General features: G+C 44.4%; 1 protein-coding gene across 1 annotated transcript in view; it reads left to right on the plus strand.

Moving 5' to 3' along the window:
- LOC135536899 (leucine-rich repeat-containing G-protein coupled receptor 5A-like) overlaps positions 1-21,174 on the plus strand; it is a 326,763-nt gene extending 305,589 nt beyond the window's left edge. Inside the window, exons 14-18 of the mRNA XM_064963121.1 lie at positions 2,484-2,555; positions 3,163-3,288; positions 15,706-15,842; positions 16,022-16,096; positions 18,040-21,174. Coding sequence (XP_064819193.1) covers positions 2,484-2,555; positions 3,163-3,288; positions 15,706-15,842; positions 16,022-16,096; positions 18,040-19,115 — 1,486 coding nt within the window. The 3' untranslated portion in view covers positions 19,116-21,174. The remainder of the gene's footprint in view (positions 1-2,483; positions 2,556-3,162; positions 3,289-15,705; positions 15,843-16,021; positions 16,097-18,039) is intronic.
- Positions 21,175-24,127: the final 2,953 nt, after the last annotated feature.

A 24,127-nucleotide genomic window follows, 5' to 3' on the forward strand; every position in this document is an offset into this window, starting at 1 on the left:
AGGTTATCTAGACACAGGAAGCCTCTCTGATAGGTTCTCTAGACACAGGAAGCCTCTCTGATAGATTCTCTAGATACAAGAAGCCTCTCTGATAGGTTCTCTAGACACAGGAAGCCTCTCTGATAGGTTCTCTAGACACAGGAAGCCTCGCTGTTAGGTTCTCTAGACACAGGAAGCCTCGCTGATAGGTTCTCTAGACATAGGAAGCCTCTCTGATAGATTCTCTAGATACAAGAAGCCTCTCTGATAGGTTCTCTAGACACAGGAAGCCTCGCTGATAGGTTCTCTAGACACAGGAAGCCTCGCTGATAGATTCTCTAGATACAAGAAGCCTCTCTGATAGGTTCTCTAGACACAGGAAGCCTCACTGATAGGTTCTCTAGACACAGGAAGCCTCGCTGATAGATTCTCTAGACACAAGAAGCCTGGCTGGAAGCCTCTCTGATTGGTTCTCTAGACCCCCCCTTACTTACTTACTTATCCTCACTCAAACAACATGTGGACCATAAACAACTAGGAGTTGGCTGTCTGAATCATACACGTCTCATACAGGTCTCATACAGGTCTCTAGACACAGGTCTCATCTCTCAGGTCTCATACAGATTCTCCCTCAGGTCTCATACACAGGTCTCATCAGGTCTCCTCAGGTCTCATCAGGTCTCCTCTCAGGTCTCCTCTCAGGTCCCCCCCCTCAGGTCTCCCTCAGGTCTCCCTCAGGCTCACTCAGGTGGACCCTCAGGTCTCCCTCTGGTCTCACTCAGGTCTCAGGTCTCAGGTCTCATACAGGTCTCCAGGTCTCATACAGGTCTCCCTCTCAGGTCTCCCTCAGGTCTCCCTCAGGTCTCTCTGGTCTCTCAGGTCTCCCTCTGGTCTCTCAGTTCTCCCTACAGGTCTCAGTTCTCCCTCAGGTCTCCCCCTCTCAGGTCTCCTCAGGTCTCCCTCTGGGTCTCCCTCAGGTCTCCCTCTGGTCTCAGTTCTCCCTCAGGTCTCCCTCAGTTCTCCCTCTGGTCTCCCTCTGGTCTCACTCAGGTCTCATACAGGTCTCCCTCAGGTCTCCCTCAGGTCTCCCTCAGGTCTCCCTCTGGTCTCACTCAAGTCTCCCTCAGGTCTCCCTCTGGTCTCCTCTCAGGTCTCACTCAGGTCTCACTACAGGTCTCCCTCAGGTCTCCCTCTGGTCTCCCTCAGGTCTCCCTCTGGTCTCCCTCAGGTCTCCCTCAGGTCTCCCTCTGGTCTCCCTTTTCTGGTCTCCTCAGGTCTTTCCCTGGTTTTAAAGGTCTCCCTATTGGTCTCCCTCTGGTCTCCCTCAGGTCTCCCTAAGGTCTATTTGGTCTGCCTCAGGTCTCCCTCTGGTCTCCCTAGGTCTATGGTCAGGTCTCACTCAGGTCTCCCTCTGGTCTCCCTCTGGTCAAAACTCAGGTCTCCCTCTGGTCTCCCTCTGGTCTAGTTTCTGGTCTCCCTCAGGTCTCTCCTCACGTATCCCTCTGGTCTCCCTTTTTTCTCCCATTCAGGTCTCCATCTGGATATTGGCCTCAGGATTTTAAATGTTATTATATTTTTGTTATTATACTGGGACAAACACTGACAAGTGTTTTCTATTTTCTGCAGAGAGACAATCGCTAGACAGATATGGTCAGGGGCCAAGCTCAGCCGGCTGTAGATCAAAACCGTTGTCCAAAGACTAAATCACAGTTTACATGCAAGATAATATATCTCTTTTGCCTTTTTCTCATTCAATACAATGGCACAGTACAAGTTTGTGAAACTGTGAACAGCAATTCTCCAAGTTCCATCCCCTCTTGGATACACAGTTACTTTGAACTATGACCTCTCTTGGACATACAGTTTGAACTATGACCTCTCTTGGACATACAGTTTGAACTAAGGCCCCTCTTGGACATACAGTTTGAACTATGACCTCTCTTGGACATACAGTTTGAACTAAGGCCCCTCTTGGACATACAGTTTGAACTATGACCTCTCTTGGACATACAGTTTGAACTAAGGCCCCTCTTGGACATACAGTTTGAACTATGACCTCTCTTGGACATACAGTTTGAACTAAGGCCCCTCTTGGACATACAGTTTGAACTATGACCCCTCATTGTCTTCCTGTCTGCTCGAGTTAGTTATGTCTTTTGTGTTTTCACTCAACTCATCTGGTTAAACGATATCGATACCTTCTTCTATTCCCCTCTCACGCCAAAACGACAACGATACGTGTGACGATACGTGTGTGAATCAACTTAACCTTAGAAGTGCCTGCTTCGGCAATATGGGATTGATACGGCACATGTCTGGTATAATCTGCTGGGGAAGGAGGAGGAAGGAATGGAATGACTTCCTGGTGCAGCAGAGCATGGTACTGAAGGAGATCTCTCAGCTTGTAAATCCAACCGTCTGAGGTGCAGCAGGATTAGTGGAGCTGAAGGAAACATCTGAACTGAAGGAAATTTCTCTGTTTTTTTCTGCTTCCTTCGGAACAGTGACCTGGCTTGGAACAAGCTGTCCTCTCTGAACCCACTCTCCTTCTCCAGTCTGCCTGCCCTCATCAAACTGTGAGTCCTCCACTGTTTTATTCATTCATATGAACCAGGCAGAGTTCAAGTCAGTCGGAAATGGATGATGTGTCCATTAAATCAAGTTATATTGCGTTAAAAAAATGTATGTTTTGCTCGATTAATGATTGCTAGATTGCTGTTGCTTAGTTATCGGGTGGTAGATGATGTGTTTCTCATACTCTCTCTCCCTCTCTCTCCCCCTCTCCCCCTCTCCCCCTCCCCCTCTCTCCCCCTCTCGCTCCCTCTCCCCCTTCTCCCCCCACTCTCTCTCTCCCCTCCCTCCCTCCCTCCCTCCCTCTCTCTCTCTCTCTCTCTCTCTCTCTCTCTCTCTCTCTCTCTCTCTCTCTCCCTCTCTCTCTCTCTCTCTCTCTCTCTCTCTCTCTCTCTCTCTCTCTCCCCTCCCTCCCTCCCTATTTTTCTCTCTCTCTCTCTCTCTCTCTCTCTCTCCCTCTCCCCATCAACCCCCTCTCTCTCTCTCTCCCTCTCCCCATCAACCCCCTCTCTCTCCCCCTCTCCCCCCACCTCTCTCCTCCTTTCTCCCTCTCTCTCACTCCATCTCTCTCTCCCTCCCACTTCCTCCCCCTCCCTTCTCTCTCTCCCCCAGTGATCTTACTTCCAACCGGTTGTCCTACCTGCCTGTATCTGGGCTCCATGGACTCACACATCTCAAACTAGCTGGCAACGAGGACCTGCAGGAGCTACTGCCTGCTGAGAGCCTCCCCAAACTGAGGTACCTGTTGTACTGCTGGGGGTGGTGGTGGTGGTGGTGCTTTTGGTGATGCTGGTGGTGGTGGAGACAAATTAGACATGGATTGTGTGTGTGTACCATTCAGAGGGTGAAGGGGCAAGACAAAATATTTAAGTGCCTTTGAATGGGGTATGGTAGTAGGTGCCAGGAGCACAAGGGTTTTGTCAAGAACTGCAATGCTGCTGGGTTTTCTCACTCAACAGTTTCCCCGTGTGTATCAAGAATGGCCCACCACTCAAAGGACATCCAGACAACTTGACACAACTGTGGGAAGCATTGGAGTCAACATGGGCCAGCATCCCAGTGGAACGCTTTCAACACCTTGTAGAGTCCATGACCTGATGATTTGAGGCTGTTCAGAGGGCAATAGGGGGTTCAACTCAATATTAGGAAGGTGTTCACTCAGTGTATGCTGATTGCATTGCCACCAAAATTTTATATGCGGCCTCTCTCTCTCTCACGCCTCTCTCTCTCACGCCTCTCTCTCTCTCAGATCTGTCTCTCACGTCTCTCTCTCTCATGTCTCTAGTTACAGTTGGAGGACCAACCATTAAAACATGATTTACCCAGGCCATAGTTACAGTTGGAGGACCAACCATTAAAACATGATTTACCCAGGTCATAGTTACAGTTGGAGGACCAACCATTAAAACATGATTTACCCAGGCCACTTGAAGGACCAACCATTAAAACATGATTTACCCAGGCCATAGTTACAGTTGGAGGACCAACCATTAAAACATGATTTACCCAGGCCATAGTTACAGTTGGAGGACCAACCATTAAAACATGATTTACCCAGGACATAGTTACAGTTGGAGGACCAACCATTAAAACATGATTTACCCAGGACATAGTTACAGTTGGAGGACCAACCATTAAAACATGATTTACCCAGGCCACTTGAAGGACCAACCATTAAAACATGATTTACCCAGGCCACTTGGAGGACCAACCATTAAAACATGATTTACCCAGGCCATAGTTACAGTTGAAGGACCAACCATTAAAACATGATTTACCCAGGTCATAGTTACAGTTGAAGGACCAACCATTAAAACATGATTTACCCAGGCCACTTGAAGGACCAACCATTAAAACATGATTTACCCAGGCCACTTGAAGGACCAACCATTAAAACATGATTTACCCAGGTCATAGTTACAGTTGGAGGACCAACCATTAAAACATGATTTACCCAGGCCACTTGAAGGACCAACCATTAAAACATGATTTACCCAGGCCACTTGAAGGACCAACCATTAAAAAACATGATTTACCCAGGCCACTTGAAGGACCAACCATTAAAACATGATTTACCCAGGCCATAGTTACAGTTGAAGGACCAACCATTAAAACATGATTTACCCAGGCCACTTGGAGGACCAACCATTAAAACATGATTTACCCAGGCCATAGTTACAGTTGAAGGACCAACCATTAAAACATGATTTACCCAGGTCATAGTTACAGTTGAAGGACCAACCATTAAAACATGATTTACCCAGGCCACTTGAAGGACCAACCATTAAAAAACATGATTTACCCAGGCCACTTGAAGGACCAACCATTAAAACATGATTTACCCAGGTCATAGTTACAGTTGGAGGACCAACCATTAAAACATGATTTACCCAGGCCACTTGAAGGACCAACCATTAAAACATGATTTACCCAGGCCACTTGAAGGACCAACCATTAAAAAACATGATTTACCCAGGCCACTTGAAGGACCAACCATTAAAACATGATTTACCCAGTAGTTACAGTTGAAGGACCAACCATTAAAACATGATTTACCCAGGCCACTTGGAGGACCAACCATTAAAACATGATTTACCCAGGCCATAGTTACAGTTGAAGGACCAACCATTAAAACATGATTTACCCAGGTCATAGTTACAGTTGAAGGACCAACCATTAAAACATGATTTACCCAGGCCACTTGAAGGACCAACCATTAAAAAACATGATTTACCCAGGCCATAGTTACAGTTGGAGGACCAACCATTAAAACATGATTTACCCAGGTCATAGTTACAGTTGGTGGACCAACCATTAAAACATGATTTACCCAGACCATAGTTACAGTTGGAGGACCAACCATTAAAACATGATTTACCCAGGTCATAGTTACAGTTGGAGGACCAACCATTAAAACATGATTTACCCAGGACATAGTTACAGTTGGAGGACCAACCATTAAAACATGATTTACCCAGGCCATAGTTACAGTTGGAGGACCAACCATTAAAACATGATTTACCCAGGACATAGTTAAAGTTGGAGGACCAACCATTAAAACATGATTTACCCAGGCCACTTGAAGGACCAACCATTAAAACATGATTTACCCAGGCCACTTGAAGGACCAACCATTAAAACATGATTTACCCAGGTCATAGTTACAGTTGAAGGACCAACCATTAAAACATGATTTACCCAGGCCACTTGAAGGACCAACCATTAAAACATGATTTACCCAGGCCAGTTGAAGGACCAACCATTAAAACATGATTTACCCAGGCCACTTGAAGGACCAACCATTAAAACATGATTTACCCAGGTCATAGTTACAGTTGGAGGACCAACCATTAAAACATGATTTACCCAGGCCACTTGAAGGACCAACCATTAAAACATGATTTACCCAGGTCATAGTTACAGTTGAAGGACCAACCATTAAAACATGATTTACCCAGGACACTTGAAGGACCAACCATTAAAACATGATTTACCCAGGCCACTTGAAGGACCAACCATTAAAACATGATTTACCCAGGTCATAGTTACAGTTGGAGGACCAACCATTAAAACATGATTTACCCAGGCCATAGTTACAGTTGGAGGACCAACCATTAAAACATGATTTACCCAGGTCATAGTTACAGTTGAAGGACCAACCATTAAAACATGATTTACCCAGGCCACTTGAAGGACCAACCATTAAAACATGATTTACCCAGGCCATAGTTACAGTTGGAGGACCAACCATTAAAACATGATTTACCCAGGCCATAGTTACAGTTGGAGGACCAACCATTAAAACATGATTTACCCAGGCCATAGTTACAGTTGGAGGACCAACCATTAAAACATGATTTACCCAGGCCATAGTTACAGTTGAAGGACCAACCATTAAAACATGATTTACCCAGGCCATAGTTACAGTTGGAGGACCAACCATTAAAACATGATTTACCCAGGCCATAGTTACAGTTGAAGGACCAACCATTAAAACATGATTTACCCAGGCCATAGTTACAGTTGGAGGACCAACCATTAAAACATGATTTACCCAGGCCATAGTTACAGTTGAAGGACCAACCATTAAAACATGATTTACCCAGGCCATAGTTACAGTTGGAGGACCAACCATTAAAACATGATTTACCCAGGCCACTTGAAGGACCAACCATTAAAACATGATTTACCCAGGTCATAGTTACAGTTGAAGGACCAACCATTAAAACATGATTTACCCAGGCCATAGTTACAGATTTTGAAGGACCAACCATTAAAACATGATTTACCCAGGCCACTTGAAGGACCAACCATTAAAACATGATTTACCCAGGCCACTTGAAGGACCAACCATTAAAACATGATTTACCCAGGCCACTTGGAGGACCAACCATTAAAACATGATTTACCCAGGCCACTTGGAGGACCAACCATTAAAACATGATTTACCCAGGCCATAGTTACAGTTGAAGGACCAACCATTAAAACATGATTTACCCAGGCCATAGTTACAGTTGAAGGACCAACCATTAAAACATGATTTACCCAGGACATAGTTACAGTTGGAGGACCAACCATTAAAACATGATTTACCCAGGCCACTTGAAAGGACCAACCATTAAAACATGATTTACCCAGGTCATAGTTACTGTTGAAGGACCAACCATTAAAACATGATTTACCCAGGCCACTTGAAGGACCAACCATTAAAACATGATTTACCCAGGTCATAGTTACTGTTGAAGGACCAACCATTAAAACATGATTTACCCAGGCCATGAAGGACCAACCATTAAAACATGATTTACCCAGGTCATAGTTACTGTTGAAGGACCAACCATTAAAACATGATTTACCCAGGCCACTTGAAGGACCAACCATTAAAACATGATTTACCCAGGTCATAGTTAGAGTTGAAGGACCAACCATTAAAACATGATTTACCCAGGCCATAGTTACAGTTGGAGGACCAACCATTAAAACATGATTTACCCAGGCATAGTTACAGTTGGAGGACCAACCATTAAAACATGATTTACCCAGGCCATAGTTACAGTTGAAGGACCAACCATTAAAACATGATTTACCCAGGCCATAGTTACAGTTGGAGGACCAACCATTAAAACATGATTTACCCAGGCCACTTGAAGGACCAACCATTAAAACATGATTTACCCAGGCCATAGTTACAGTTGGAGGACCAACCATTAAAACATGATTTACCCAGGCCATAGTTACAGTTGAAGGACCAACCATTAAAACATGATTTACCCAGGCCACTTGGAGGACCAACCATTAAAACATGATTTACCCAGGCCATAGTTACAGATTTGGAGGACCAACCATTAAAACATGATTTACCCAGGCCATAGGCCATAGTTACAGTTGGAGGACCAACCATTAAAACATGATTTACCCAGGCCATAGTTACAGTTGGAGGACCAACCATTAAAACATGATTTACCCAGGCCATAGTTACAGTTGGAGGACCAACCATTAAAACATGATTTACCCAGGCCATAGTTACAGTTGGAGGACCAACCATTAAAACATGATTTACCCAGGCCACTTGAAGGACCAACCATTAAAACATGATTTACCCAGGCCATAGTTACAGTTGGAGGACCAACCATTAAAACATGATTTACCCAGGCCATAGTTACAGTTGGAGGACCAACCATTAAAACATGATTTACCCAGGCCATAGTTACAGTTGGAGGACCAACCATTAAAACATGATTTACCCAGGCCATAGTTACAGTTGGAGGACCAACCATTAAAACATGATTTACCCAGGCCATAGTTACTGTTGAAGGACCAACCATTAAAACATGATTTACCCAGGCCACTTGAAGGACCAACCATTAAAAAACATGATTTACCCAGGCCATAGTTACTGTTGGAGGACCAACCATTAAAACATGATTTACCCAGGCCACTTGAAGGACCAACCATTAAAACATGATTTACCCAGGCCACTTGAAGGACCAACCATTAAAACATGATTTACCCAGGCCACTTGAAGGACCAACCATTAAAACATGATTTACCCAGGCCATAGTTACAGTTGGAGGACCAACCATTAAAACATGATTTACCCAGGCCATAGTTACAGTTGGAGGACCAACCATTAAAACATGATTTACCCAGGACATAGTTACAGTTGGAGGACCAACCATTAAAACATGATTTACCCAGGCCACTTGAAGGACCAACCATTAAAAAACATGATTTACCCAGGCCATAGTTACAGTTGGAGGACCAACCATTAAAACATGATCCCAGGCCCAGTTTCAGTTGACCTGAGGAGCCATTAAACCATGCCCCAGGCCATAGTTACATGATGACCAACCATTAAAACATGTCCCCAGTCCACCTGACCAACCATTAAAACATGCAGGCTGGAGGACCACCATTTCAACATGATTTCAGGCCTTGAAGGACCAATTATTAAAACATGCTGGTTATAGTTCAGTTTATGAACATTAAAACATCTTGGCCATGTTCTGTTATAATCTCTACCCAGGCACATATCATTAAAACTGGCCACCCCACATAGCCTGGTTCCTCATTGTTTCTTCCTAGGTTTTGGACTTTTCATTAAAACATGATTTACCCAGCCACTTGTGACCTTTACACCATGATTGCTTGCTGTTTTGGGGACCAACCATTAAGGCATGATTTTCTGTACAGCACCATTTTACCCAGCTGATAGTTACAGTTGGAGGCAACCATAAAAAATTTGATTTGATTTGACCAACCATTTTGATTTACCCAGGTTATAGTTACAGTTGGAGGACCAACCATTAAAACATGATTTACCCAGGCCATAGTTACAGTTGGAGGACCAACCATTAAAACATGATTTACCCAGGCCACTTGAAGGACCAACCATTAAAACATGATTTACCCAGGTCATAGTTACATGATTTACCCAGGCCATGAGTTACAGTTGGAGGACCAACCATTAAAACATGATTTACCCAGGCCATAGTTACAGTTGGAGGACCAACCATTAAAACATGATTTACCCAGGCCATAGGTTACAGTTGGACTTGGGACCAACCATTAAAACATGATTTACCCAGGCCTTTCTCTCTCTACTGTTCTCTCTCTCTACTGTTCTCTATTCTCTCTCTCTACTGTTCTGTCTCTCTCTATCTCTCTCTCTACTGTTCCAACCCTCTATTCTCTCTACTGTTACAGTTCTCTCTCTCTACTGATCTGTCTCTCTCTATCTCTCGTTCGATCTCTCTCTACTGTCTCCTAGTTCTCTCTGTGGTCTAAAAATGCATCATCAAGTGAAGTTAGGAGGCTGCAGAATGCAGAGGAACAAAACAGCAAGGATTGTTTTAAGGTGGAGGTATGGTTCTTCTGTTGCAGTCATGCGCAGTGTAATTGAAAAAAACATGCCTATTTTATTTCATAATATACATCATTTAAAATGGCCAAGTTCTATTCACAACGGTATTCAGTTGGTAAGAGACAGACATTCAGTAAATACTAGGAATAGACCAACCATTAAAACATTAGGAAGTTACAGTTGAAGGACCACCATCTATGTGTTATCCAGATAGTTAAAGTTGAAATAGGCAAAAGAACATTTGATTTAGAGCAATAAAGAAATTGTATAAATTATCTGAGCAAACTAGAAACCTTTCAATATATAAATGTCAACATTATTTTAAAACAATTTAAATATAATACATAGAAATGTTCTCTCTCTCTCTCTCCTGTTCTCTATCTCTCTCTCCCGTTCTCTCTCTCTCCTGTTCTCTCTCTCTCCTGTTCTCTCTCTCTCTCCTGTTCTCTCTCCTGTTCTTCTCTCTCTCCTGTTCTCTATCTCCCTCTCCTGTTCTCTCTCTCTCCCTGTTCTCTCCTGTCTCTCTCTCCTGTTCTCTCTCTCCTGTTCTCTATCTCTCCTGTTCTCTCTCTCTCCTGTTCTTTCTCTCTCCTGTTCTCTCTCTCTCTCCTGTTCTCTATCTCCCTCTCCTGTTCTCTCTCTCTCTCTCCTGTTCTCTCTCCTGTTCTCTCTCTCCTGTTCTCTCTCTCTCCCTCCTGTTCTCTCTCTCTCCCTCCTGTTCTCTGTCTCTCTCCTGTTCTCTATCTCTCTCTCCTGTTCTCTCTCTCTCTCCCTCCTGTTCTCTCTCTCTCTCCTGTTCTCTATCTCTCTCTCCCTCCTGTTCTCTCTCTCTCCCTCCTGTTCTCTCTCTCTCTCCTGTCTCTCTCTCTCCTTTTCTCTCTCCTTTCCCCTCCTTCAACGATCTCTCTCCTGTTCTCTCTCTCTCTCTCTCTCCTTTTCTCTCTCCTTTCCCCTCCTTCAACGATCTCTCTCCTGTTCTCTCTCTCTCCTGTTCTCTCTCTCTCTCTCCTTTTCTCTCTCCTTTCCCCTCCTTCAACGATCTCTCTCCTGTTCTCTCTCTCTCTCTCCTTGTCTGTCTCTCTCTCTCTCATGTTGTCTCTCTCTCTCTCTCTCCTCCTTTTCTCTCTCCTTTCCCCTCCTTCAACGATCTCTCTCCTGTTCTCTCTCTATCTCTCTCCTGTTCTCTCTCTCTCCTTTTCTCTCTCCTTTCCCCTCCTTCAACAATCTATCTCCTCTCTCTCTCTCTCTCTCTCTCTCTCTCTCTCTCTCTCTCTCTCCTACTATCTCTCTCCTGTTCTCTCTCTCCTTTTCTCTCTCCTCTCCCATCCTTCAACTATCTCTCTCCTGTTTCTCTCTCTCTCTCTCTCTCCTTTTTCTCTCTCCTCTCCCCTCCAACTATCTCTCTCCTGTTCTCTCTCTCTCCTTTTCTCTCTCCTCTCCCCTCCTTCAACTATCTCTCTCCTGTTCTCTCTCTCTCTCTCTCTCTCCTTTTCTCTCTCCTCTCCCCTCCTTCAACTATCTCTCTCCTGTGCTCTCTCTTTTTCTTTCAGTTTCAATCTAAGGGCTTTATTGGCATGGTAAAAGTATGTTAACATTGCCAAGGCAAGTGAAGTAGACAATAAACAAAAGTGAAATAAACTATTAACAATGAACAGTAAACATTACACTCACAAGTTCAGAAAGAACAAACACTTTTAAAATGTCATATTATGGCTATATTACAGTGTTGTAATGATGTGAAAATAATTTAAGTACAAAAGGGAAAATAAATAAACATAAATATGGGTTGTATTTACAATGGTGTTTATTAAAATTGGGTTGAGTTCTTTGTGGGTCTGTGTAATCTGAGGGAAATATTTGTCTCTAATATGGCCAGACATTTGGTAGTAGGTTAAGAAGTGCAGCTCAGTTTCCACTTCATTTTATGGGCAGTGTGCACATAAGGCTGTCTTCTCTTGAGAGCCATGTCTGCCTACGGCGGCCTTTCTCAATAGCAAGGCTATGCTCACTGAGTCTGTACATACTCAAAGCTTTCCTTAAGTTTGAGTCAGTCACGGTGGTCAGGTATTCTGCCGCTGTGTACTCTCTGTTTAAGGCCAAATAGCATTCTAGTTTGCTCTGTTTTTTTGTTCTTTCCAATGTTAATTATCATTTTGTTTTCTCGTGATTTGGTTGGGTCTAATTGTGCTGCTGTCCTGGGGCTCTGTAGGGTGTGTTTGTGAACAGACCCCCAGGACCAGCTTGCTTAGGGGACTCTTCTCCAGGTTCATCTCCCTGTAGGTGATGGCTTTGTTATGGAAGGTTTGGGAATCGTTTCCGCTTTAGGTGGTTGTAGAATTTAACAGCTCTTTTCTGGATTTTGATAATTAGTGGGTATCGGCATAATTCTGCTCTGCATGCATTATTTGGTGTTCTACGTTGTACACGGAGGATATTTTTGCAGAATTCTGCGTGCAGACTCTCAATTTGGTGTTTGTCCCATTTTGTGAATTATTGGTTAGTGAGCAGACCCCAGACCTCACAACCATAGAGGGCAATGGGTTCTATGACTGATTCAAGTATTTTTAGCCAGATCCTAATTGGTATGTCTAATTGTATGTTCCTTTTGATGACGTAGAATGCCCTTCTTGCCTTGTCTCTCAGCTCGTATGCAGCTTTGTGAAAGTTACCTTTGGTGCGGATGTTTAGGCCAAGGTATGTATAGTTTTTTTGTGTGCTCTAGGGCAACGGTGTCTAGATGGAATTTATATTCTTGGTCCTGGCGACTGGACCTTTTTGGAACACCATTATTTTGGTCTTACTGAGATTTACTGTCAGGGCCCAGGTCTGGCAGAATCTGTGCAGAATATCTAGGTGCTGCTGTAGGCCCTCCTTGGTTGGTGACAGAAGCACCAGATCATCAGCAAACAGTATACATTTTGACTTCAGATTCTGGTAGGGTGAGGCCGGGTGCTGCAGACTGCTCTAGTGCCCTCGCCAATTCGTTGATATATATATGTTGAAGAGGGTGGGGCTTAAGCTGCATCCCTGTCTCACCCCACGGCCCTCTGGAAAGAAATTTGTGTGTCTTTTGCCAATTTTAACCACACACTTGTTGTTTGTGTACATGGATTTTATAATGTTGTATGTTTTTTCCCCAACACCCCTTTCCATCCATTTGTATAGCAGGCCCTCATGCCAAATTAGATTCTATGGATTACATTGAGCTGATTACTGACGTGCTGTTCCTTCTTTCTCCGTAGTGTATTTCTGTATTGTTTCAGTGATTCACCATAGTGAAGGCGTAGACTCAGGTTTTCTGGGTCTCTGTGTTTTTGATGGACAGGTTTCTCCATTTCTTTCTTATGTTTTTGCATTCTTCATCAAACCATTGTTGTTAATTTTCAAGGGGTTGTCTGCTTGAAATGTTTAGATTTGATAGGGAAGCTGAGGTCAAATAAACTGGTTAGGTTTTTCTACTATCAAGTTTACACCTTCACTATCACAGTGAAACATTTTGTCCAGGAAATTGTCTAGAAGGGATTGAATTTATTTGATAGGGAAGCTGAGGTCAAATAAACTGGTTAGGTTTTTCTACTATCAAGTTTACACCTTCACTATCACAGTGAAACATTTTGTCCAGGAAATTGTCTAGAAGGGATTGAATTTGTTGTTCCCTAATTTTTTGGTCGATTTTCACAATACTTTCCTTCCATCTATAGCACTTCTTAATATTATTCAGTTATTTTGGCTTTGATGCCTCATGATTGAGCATTGCTATGTTCAAGTAGACTGTGATTTTGCTGTGGTCTGATAGGGGTGTCAGTGGGCTGACTGTGAACGTTCTAATAGACTCTGGGTTGAGGTCAGTGATAAAGTAGTCTACAGTACTACTGCCAAAAGACAAGGTATAGGTGTACCTACCATAGGAGTCCCCTCGAAGGATACCATTGACTATGTACATACCCTGTGTCTGACAGAGCTGCAGGAGTTGTGACCCGTTTTTGTTGGTTATGTTGTCATAGTTGTGCCTAGGGGGGCATATGTGGGAGGGAATGCTGTCACCTCCAGGCAGGTGTTTGTCCCCCTGTGTGCTGAGGGTGCCAGGTTCTTGTCCGGTTCTGACATTTAGGTCGCCACAGACTAGTACATGTCCCTGGGCCTGGAAATGGTTGATTTCCCCCTCCAGGATGGAGAAGCTGTCTTCATTAAAGTATGGGGATTCTAGTGGGGGGATATAGGTAGAACACATGAGGACATTTTTCTCTGTTGAGATCATTTCCTTTTGAATTTCAAGCCAGATGTAAAATGTTCCTGTTCTGACCAATTGAATAGAGTGAGTTAGGTCTGCTCTATACCAAATTAGCATTCCCCCTGTCTCTTCCTCATTTCACACCTGGTAGTTTGGTGGCTGTGACCACCAGCTCTCTGTAACCTAGAGGGCAACCAGTGGGTCCGTCTCCTTTATACCATGTTTCTTGTAGGATGACTCTCTCCGCCTCTCTCTCTTTCTCTTTCTCTATCTCTCTCTCTCTCTCTCTCTCTCTCTCTCTCTCTCTCTCTCTCTCTCTCTCTCTCTCTCTCTCTCTCTCTCTCTCCTCTCTCTCTCTTCTCTCTCTTTCTCTCTCTCTCTCTCTCTCTCTCTCTCTCTCTCTCTCTCTCTCTCTCTCTCTCTCTCTCTCAATTCAATCTCTCTCAATTCAAACATGTGTTAACATTGAGTTTTAATGACTCCAACCTAAGTGTATGTAAACTTCCGACTTCAACTGTATCTCTCTCTCTCTCTCTCTCTTTCTCTCTCTAACTCAATTCAATTCAAGGGGCTTTATTGACAGGGGAAACATGTGTTAACATTGCCAAAGCAAGTGAGGTAGATAATATACAAAAGGGAAATAAACAATAAAAATTAACAGTAAACATTACACATACAGAAGTTTCAAAACAATAAAGATATTACAAATGTCATATTATACATATATATATATACAGTGTTGTAACAATGTACAAATGGTTAAAGTACACAAGGGAAAATAAATAAGCATAAATATGGGTTGTATTTACAATGGTGTTTGTTCTTCACTGGTTGCCCTTTTCTCGTGGTAACAGGTCACAAATATTGCTGCTGTGATGTCACACTGTGGGAATTCACCCAGTAGATATGGGAGTTTATCAAAATTGGGTTTGTTTTCGAATTCTTTGTGGATCTGTGTAATCTGAGGGAAATATGTCTCTCTAATATGGTCATACGTTGGACAGGAGGTTAGGAAGTGCAGCTCAGTTTCCACCTCATTTTGTGGGCAGTGAGCACATAGCCTGTCTTCTCTTGAGAGCCATGTCTGCCTACGGTGGCCTTTCTCAATAGCAAGGCTATGCTCGCTGAGTCTGTACATAGTCAAAGCTTTCCTTAAGTGTGGGTCCGTCACAGTGGTCAGGTATTCTGCCGCTGTGTACTCTCTGTGTAGGGCCAAATAGCATTCTAGTTTGCTCTGTTGTTTTGTTGATTCTTTCCAATGTGTCAAGTAATTATCTTTTTGTTTTCTCGTGATTTGGTCGGGTCTAATTGTGCTGCTGTCCTGGGGCTCTGTGGGGTGTGTTTGTGAACAGAGCCCCAGGACAGCTTGCTTAGGGGACTCTTCTCCAGGTTCATCTCTCTGTAGGTGATGGCTTTGTTATGGAAGGTTTGGGAATCGCTTTTGTGAGCGGACCCTAGACCTCACAAATATAAAGGGCAATGGGCTCTATAACTGATTCAAGTATTTTTAGCCAGATCCTAATTGGTATGTTGTTTGTCTGGTATGTCTCTCTCTCTGTAGGGTGATGGAGCTGCCCTATGCCTTCCAGTGTTGTGCCTTCGTCTCCTGTGAGAAACACTCCTCTCCCTGGGACAGAGACAATAACAACAACGGGAAGGACGACTTCGGGAGGAGGGAGGGCATCTTGTCTAACCAAGGTGTGTTCTCAAACAACCCCAGATAGTACACTGCCCCATTAAAAGGGATACCACTTCAGATCCTTGTTGTAAGGATACTTGGCGTGTCGCTAATATGCCTCCTGACAGAAACAGTGACTCATTTTCAGTTCCTATGAAACGTCTTGATAACCCGGATATAACCTTTGATTTGATTTAAGACCACGAGGACTTTCTGTTGGACTTTGATGATGAGCCCAAATCCCACCACACTGTCCAGTGTTCCCCATCACCTGGTAAGGAAACACCCCCACCATCCTTCCCCCTAACATGGTTCATACAATGATTGATTGATTGATTGAATGATTTATTGATTGATTGAATGATTTATTGATTGACTTGTTGAATGATTTATTGATTGACTGGTTGAATGATTTATTGATTGACTGGTTGAATGATTTATTGATTGACTGGTTGAATGATTTATTGATTGACTGGTTGAATGATTTATTGATTGACTGGTTGAATGATTTATTGATTGACTGGTTGAATGATTTATTGATTGACTGGTTGAATGATTTATTGATTGACTGGTTGAATGATTTATTGATTGACTGGTTGAATGATTTATTGATTGACTGGTTGAATGATTTATTGATTGACTGGTTGAATGATTTATTGATTGACTGGTTGAATGATTTATTGATTGACTGGTTGAATGATTTATTGATTGACTGGTTGAATGATTTATTGATTGACTGGTTGAATGATTTATTGATTGACTGGTTGAATGATTTATTGATTGACTGTTGAATGATTTATTGATTGACTGGTTGAATGATTTATTGATTGACTGGTTGAATGATTTATTGATTGACTGGTTGAATGATTTATTGATTGACTGGTTGAATGATTTATTGATTGACTGGTTGAATGATTTATTGATTGACTGGTTGAATGATTTATTGATTGACTGGTTGAATGATTTATTGATTGACTGGTTGAATGATTTATTGATTGACTGGTTGAATGATTTATTGATTGACTGGTTGAATGATTTATTGATTGACTGGTTGAATGATTTATTGATTGACTGGTTGAATGATTTATTGATTGACTGGTTGAATGATTTATTGATTGACTGGTTGAATGATTTATTGATTGACTGGTTGAATGATTTATTGATTGACTGGTTGAATGATTTATTGATTGACTGGTTGAATGATTTATTGATTGACTGGTTGAATGATTTATTGATTGACTGGTTGAATGATTTATTGATTGACTGGTTGAATGATTTATTGATTGACTGGTTGAATGATTTATTGATTGACTGGTTGAGTGATTTATTGATTGACTGGTTGAATGGTTGATTGAGTGATTGGTTGATTGATTGACTGGTTGATTGATTGACTGGTTGATTGATTGACTGGTTGATTGATTGACTGGTTGATTGAGTGACTGGTTGATTGATTGACTGATTGATTGATTGACTGGTTGATTGATTGACTGGTTGATTGATTGATTGACTGGTTGATTGATTGACTGGTTGATTGATTTATTTATTGACTGGTTGATTGATTGACTGGTTGATTGATTGACTGGTTGATTGATTTATTTATTGACTGGTTGATTGATTGACTGGTTGATTGATTGACTGGTTACTATTGATTGATTGACTGGTTGATTGATTGACTGGTTGATTGATTGATTGGTTGATTGATTGACTGGTTGATTGAGTGACTGGTTGATTGATTGACTGGTTGATTGAGTGACTGGTTGATTGATTGACTGGTTGATTGATTGACTGGTTGATTGACTGGTTGATTGATTTATTTATTGACTGGTTGATTGACTTAACTGGTTGATTGAGTGACTGGTTGATTGATTGACTGGTTGATTGATTTATTTATTGACTGATTGATTGATTGACTGGTTGATTGATTGACTGATTTACTAGTTGATTGAGTGACTGGTTTATTGAGTGACTGGTTGATTGAGTGACTGGTTGATTGAGTGACTGGTTTATTAAGTGACTGGTTGATTGATTGACTGGTTGATTGAGTGACTGGTTGATTGATTGACTGGTTGATTGATTGACTGGTTGATTGACTGGTTGATTGGGTGACTGGTTGATTGAGTGACTGGTTGATTGAGTGACTGGTTGATTGATTGACTGGTTGATTGATTGACTGGTTGATTGACTGGTTGATTGACTGGTTGATCTGTCCCTCCCCAGGTCCGTTCCGTCCTTGCCACCACCTGTTTGGCAGCTGGTTGATCCGTGTTGGTGTGTGGGTCATTGCTACTCTCTCCCTGGTCTGCAACACACTGGTGATGGTCTCCATCTTTCTCTCCCCGTCCTTCCTGTCCGCTGTGAAGCTGCTGATTGGCCTGCTGGCTCTGGTAAACAGTCTGATGGGGCTGTGGTCTGCCACGTTGGCCACCGTCGATGCCTTGACCTTCGGCAGCTTCGGCCGCTACGGGGCGCGTTGGGAGAGCAGCACGGGCTGCAAGCTGACCGGCTTCGTCTCCATCTTCGCTTCTGAGACCAGTATCTTTTTACTGACTGTGGCCGCCCTGGAGAGGGGGCTGTCGATACGGAGAGGCAAGGCCGCCGAGGGGAAGACTTCGACGGGCACGCTGAGGCTGGTGGCCGCCTTGTGTTTCCTTCTGGGCCTGGCTATCACCCTGCTCCCCCTGCTGGGGGACTATGGAGTCTCCTCCATCTGTCTCCCCATGCCCTACGAAGAGCCCTCCTCTCTGGGCTTCATGGTGGCTCTAGTCCTGGTCAACTCCCTATGTTATCTCATCATGACCGTCACATACGCCCGCCTCTACTGCAGCCTGGAGAAAGGAGAGCCGGACAACCTGTGGGACTGCTCCATGATCCGTCACGTGGCCTGGCTTCTGTTCACCAACTGTCTCCTCTACTTCCCTGTAGCCTTCCTCTCCTTCTCCTCCCTGCTGAAACTCCCCTCAGTAGGTCCTGAGGTGGTGAAGTCGGTGCTTCTAGTGGTGGTTCCTCTCCCAGCCTGCCTCAACCCTCTACTCTACGTCCTCTTCAACCCCCACTTCAGAGAGGACCTGGGCCTGCTCCACAGAAGGACTCGCGGCGCCCTGCACCTCAGCGGACCCCGCCGACTCAGCCTCGTCTCGCTCAACTCGGAGGACGCCGAGAAACAGTCATGTGACTCCACGCAGGCCCTGGTCACCTTCGGGGTGTCAGAGGAGGAGGAGGAGTCTAGAGGGGTGGGGCAGCAACCCAGCGCCGAGGCACACCACCCTCCTGTTGCCTTCATCCCCTGTCGCTAGGCAGACTAGCGTTCAGGCTTCACTGTTTTTACTCCCAGGGCTGCAGGGCTCTGGGTTCTACCCCCAGTACCCCATGCCCTAGATCAACCCCCTACACACAGACACAGACTGTGTTAGAGCAGTACATGTAGCCAGAGAGGAAGGATGAAGAAACAAGGCCACTGCTACATGGACAGGAACAGGACACAAAATGGCCGCCATGGCTCTCCTCTGAATCAGAACTCTAATATAGAGCTAGATAGACTCCCATTGTCCTGGTTTTCATGTCTCTCTATCTGTCTGAATCAGAACTCTGATATAGAGCTAGATAGACTCCCATTGTCCTGGTTTTCATGTCTCTCTATCTGTCTGAATCAGAACTCTAATATAGAGCTAGATAGACTCCCATTGTCCTGGTTTTCATGTCTCTCTATCTGTCTGAATCAGAACTCTAATATAGAGCTAGATAGGCTCCCATTGTCCTGGTTTTTAATGTCTCTCTATCTGTCTGAATCAGAACTCTAATATAGAGCTAGATAGGCTCCCATTGTCCTGGTTTTCATGTCTCTCTATTGTCTGAATCAGAACTCTGATATAGAGCTAGATAGACTCCCATTGTTCTGGTATTCATGTCTCTCTATTGTCTGAATCAGAACTCTGATATAGAGCTAGATAGACTCCCATTGTCCTGGTTTTCATGTCTCTCTATCTGTCTGAATCAGAACTCTGATATAGAGCTAGATAGACTCCCATTGTTCTGGTATTCATGTCTCTCTATCTGTCTGAATCAGAACTCTGATATAGAGCTAGACTCCCATTGTCCTGGTTTTCATGTCTCTCTATCTTTCTGTACAGTACCAGCTATGTGTAAACCCCAGCCTGGCAGCTTGATGCCGGACAGAAGCACAACTGATTGCGTTATGAACACAGTTATGAACAGTTTTCGATCATCATATGTACACCAACACAGTGGCCATGCTCTCTTTTAATGAAGGTACTTGACTCTATAATATGTAGGCCAGGACGAGGAGGAGGAGGAGGAGGAAGAGGAAATTCCACACTGCATCTCTATGCTTTCAGTTTTAATTCCGATAGATCCCTAAGATAAAACACATCATCTGAGTTTAAACATCCTCTCTGACAGTTATATAATTACAAGCAGAGTTTTGTGAGAACAATTCGTAAGGTGTGTGTGTGTGTGTTTGCGTGTGCGTTTGTGTGCGTGTGCGTGTGTGTGTGTGTGTGTGTGTGTGTGTGTGTGCGTGTGTTGGGTCTTGTCATCTATCGATACTTGGTGTTAAAAGTGTGGTGACCTTGTGAGATTACACCAGCTTAGACTGCCATATCACAACATTCTCCTTCAGCAACAACGGCACCAATTACATTTGGTCACATATGCCACACTGTGTGTGTCTACAATGTGTGTGTGTGTGTGTGTGTGTGTGTGTGTGTGTGTGTGTGTGTGTGTGTGTGTGTGTGTGTGTGTGTGTGTGTGTGTGTGTGTGTGTGTGTGTGTGTGTGTGTGTGTGCCTGTTCATTTGTGTACATTATACTGTGACAATCTGTTTTCCTTGTTTAGAATATGCCAGTTTTGTTTTAAAGTAAGGTTTGGTACGTATTCGTATTTGACCCAACTATTTCGTTGTAAAAGTTTTCCCCCGATTTAGTGAGTTGTTGCTTTTAGACTGTTTTATCGATGCACCGTTACCGTTTAGAGTCAACACAGTATAATACATCTTTAGTTGTGTTTATCATTTAACTATATCAATCACCAGCATGCATGATTCTCCTCCATTACCTAGTGACTAGAGCACGCACCTGGGGGAGGAGGGGAGAGAGGGGAGAGGAGGGAAAGAGAGAGGAGAGGAGTTGAGAGGAGAGAAAGAGAGAGGAGAGGAGTTGAGAGGAGAGAAAGAGAGTGAGAGCGAGAGGAGAGAAAGAGAGGGGAGAGGAGTTGAGAGGAGAGGAGAGGAGAGAACGAGAGGGAGAGGAGAGAAAGAGAGAGGAGAGGAGAGAAAGAGAGGGAGAGCGAGAGGAGAGAAAGAGAGGGGAGAGGAGAGGAGAGAAGAAGAGAGGGGGGGAGAGGGAGAGGAGAGGAGAGAAAGAGAGGGAGAGGAGAGAAAGAGAGAGGAGAGGAGAGAAAGAGAGGGAGAGCGAGAGGAGAGAAAGAGAGGGGAGAGGAGTTGAGAGGAGAGGAGAGAAAGAGAGGGAGAGCGAGAGGAGAGAAAGGGAGAGGAGAGGAGAGAAAGAGAGGGAGAGGAGAGAAAGAGAGGGAGAGGAGAGAAAGAGAGAGGAGAGGAGAGAAAGAGAGGGAGAGCGAGAGGAAAGAAAGAGAGGGAGAGGAGATGAGGGGAGAGAAAGCGAGGGAGAGAGAGAGGAAGATTCTTATTGATGTGTTTTCGAGGTCAGAATGAAAACCTGTGGTAAGGATGTGTATTGCTCCCCCACTGCGCTGGGGCAGGACAGGACAGAGACGTCTTGTGTTCTGCCTCTTTGTTCTTTGGCCAGGCATAGCGGCAGCATAGCAGCAGCAGGGTGTTAACCTGGATAGAGGTATCAAGTGGCCAAGTCACCGCCTTCCAGGACTGAACCCTTTCCAAGGAGCTGGATCGCTCGTGAAATGAAACGAGGGTCAGGTCAGAGCGGCCCGCGTTCTAGTTCACCCCTCTCCTCCGTTCCTCGTTCTGTTGTCTTCTTCTACTTACTTCCTCTGCTTTTTGGTAGACGCAACCGCCTTCTAATGCCAAACATCAGCGGCCTCTTCAGACAAATACTTGGATCTGAGATTAGCAAGGTTTAAAAGCCCTCTGAGGCGATTCCTGAGGTATCTTCAGAGCTCAGCTCCGGGTTGTCGACCTCTCTTTTCCTCATCCCGTCTTTCTTCTTCTCTCCAGGAGAATGACCTCATGTCTGGTCCACCGTCCAGCTCTTTTTCCTCTCTTCATCCTCTCTCCCTCTCTTCATCCTCTCTCCCTCTCTTCATCCTCTCTCCCTCTCTTCCTCCTCTCTCCCTCTCTTCATCCTCTCTCCCTCTCTTCATCCTCTCTCCCTCTCTTCCTCCTCTCTCCCTCTCTTCATCCTCTCTCCCTCTCTTCATCCTCTCTCCCTCTCTTCATCCTCTCTACCTCTCTTCATCCTCTCTCCCTCTCTTCATCCTCTCTCCCTCTCTTCATCCTCTCTCCCTCTCTTCCTCCTCTCTCCCTCTCTTCATCCTCTCTCCCTCTCTTCATCCTCTCTCCCTCTCTTCCTCCTCTCTCCCTCTCTTCATCCTCTCTCCCTCTCTTCATCCTCTCTCCCTCTCTTCATCCTCTCTACCTCTCTTCATCCTCTCTCCCTCTCTTCATCCTCTCTCCCTCTCTTCATCCTCTCTACCTCTCTTCATCCTCTCTCCCTCTCTTCATCCTCTCTCCCTCTCTTCATCCTCTCTACCTCTCTTCATCCTCTCTCCCTCTCTTCATCCTCTCTCCCTCTCTTCATCCTCTCTCCCTCTCTTCATCCTCTCTCCCTCTCTTCATCCTCTCTCCATCTCTTCATCCTCTCTGTCTCTTCATCCTCTCTCCCTCTCTTCATCCTCTCTCCCTCTCTTCATCCTCTCTCCCTCTCTTCCTCCTCTCTCCCTCTCTTCATCCTCTCTCCCTCTCTTCATCCTCTCTCCCTCTCTTCATCCTCTCTACCTCTCTTCATCCCTCTCTCCCTCTCTTCATCCTCTCTCCCTCTCTTCATCCTCTCTACCTCTCTTCATCCTCTCTCCCTCTCTTCATCCTCTCTCCCTCTCTTCATCCTCTCTACCTCTCTTCATCCTCTCTCCCTCTCTTCATCCTCTCTCCCTCTCTTCATCCTCTCTCCCTCTCTTCATCCTCTCTCCCTCTCCTCATCCTCTCTCCCTCTCTTCATCCTCTCTCCCTCTCTTCATCCTCTCTCCCTCTCTTCATCCTCTCTCCATCTCTTCATCCTCTCTGTCTCTTCATCCTCTCTCCCTCTCTTCATCCTCTCTCCCTCTCTTCATCCTCTCTCCATCTCTTCATCCTCTCTGTCTCTTCATCCTCTCTCCCTCTCCTCCTCTCCTGCCTTGCTGGTCACAGGTCATATCTACCTTTACCTCAGAGCTCGCCAGCACTAAGAACTAGGACAATTAGGGACTTCAATGCTGGTTCAGTGTAGCAACCTCGTGAAACAACCGCAAAGTCTTGGTATGGCCCCTCCTTTGTCCTTGTGTGGATGAATTAAGGAGGTAGATGTCACTACTTGTAAAGTGAATTGCTCTTGCAAACTGTCTTTGCCATTCCTGAAAACTCTGCTGCTCATGGTCTGTCCAAAACCTTGCTGTCTGTGAGTTAGTTTTCTGTCTCTCTCTCTCTCTCTCTCTCTCTCTCTCTCTCTCTCTCTCTCTCTCTCTCTCTCTCTCTCTCAAAACACAAACTCGCTGTAATGAACCTGCCTGTGGCCATTCCTCCATGTGACATGCTGAAGATAGAGAGCAGAGAAGGAGAGACATCCTTGTCTCAGGGTCTTTCCTAGTTGTGTGACATGGTTAAAAAGAGAGGTGGATAATCTGGGTCGTGTTCATTAGGGCACACCGTAGCAGAACTTTTTTTTTTACTTTCTGCAACAGAGGTGGATGGGCTGAATCTGGGTTGTGTTCATTTGGCCACAAAGTAGCCAAATGTTTCTGTTACAAACGACCAGATACTGGGGTAGCTGTATGAATCCACTGTCAAATGTGACACATCGTCTTTCTTTTCTTCTTCTTGTTTTTTCTCTCTCCATCGTTACCCAGATTTAGAATTTGGAGGCAAAAGCTATTTTTTTATTATCTTGAGCTCTTAAAATACCAGAATTGTATAAAAAAAATATAGATGAGTATTTATACCAAAAGTATATTATGTAAAGTAAAGGGTCCCTGAGGAGGAGGTCTGATGGAGGCCTGGCGCATGCTCTGCAGATTGTAGGTAGTAGGCCTAGCTAGCCAGGTTTAGCTAGCCTAGTGTCCCGTTGGCTAGCCAGGTTTAGCTAGCCTAGCGTCCCGTTGGCTA

The sequence above is a fragment of the Oncorhynchus masou genome, unplaced genomic scaffold (genome assembly GCF_036934945.1).
Source record: "Oncorhynchus masou masou isolate Uvic2021 unplaced genomic scaffold, UVic_Omas_1.1 unplaced_scaffold_681, whole genome shotgun sequence".
Classification (NCBI taxonomy): Eukaryota; Metazoa; Chordata; class Actinopteri; order Salmoniformes; family Salmonidae; genus Oncorhynchus; species Oncorhynchus masou.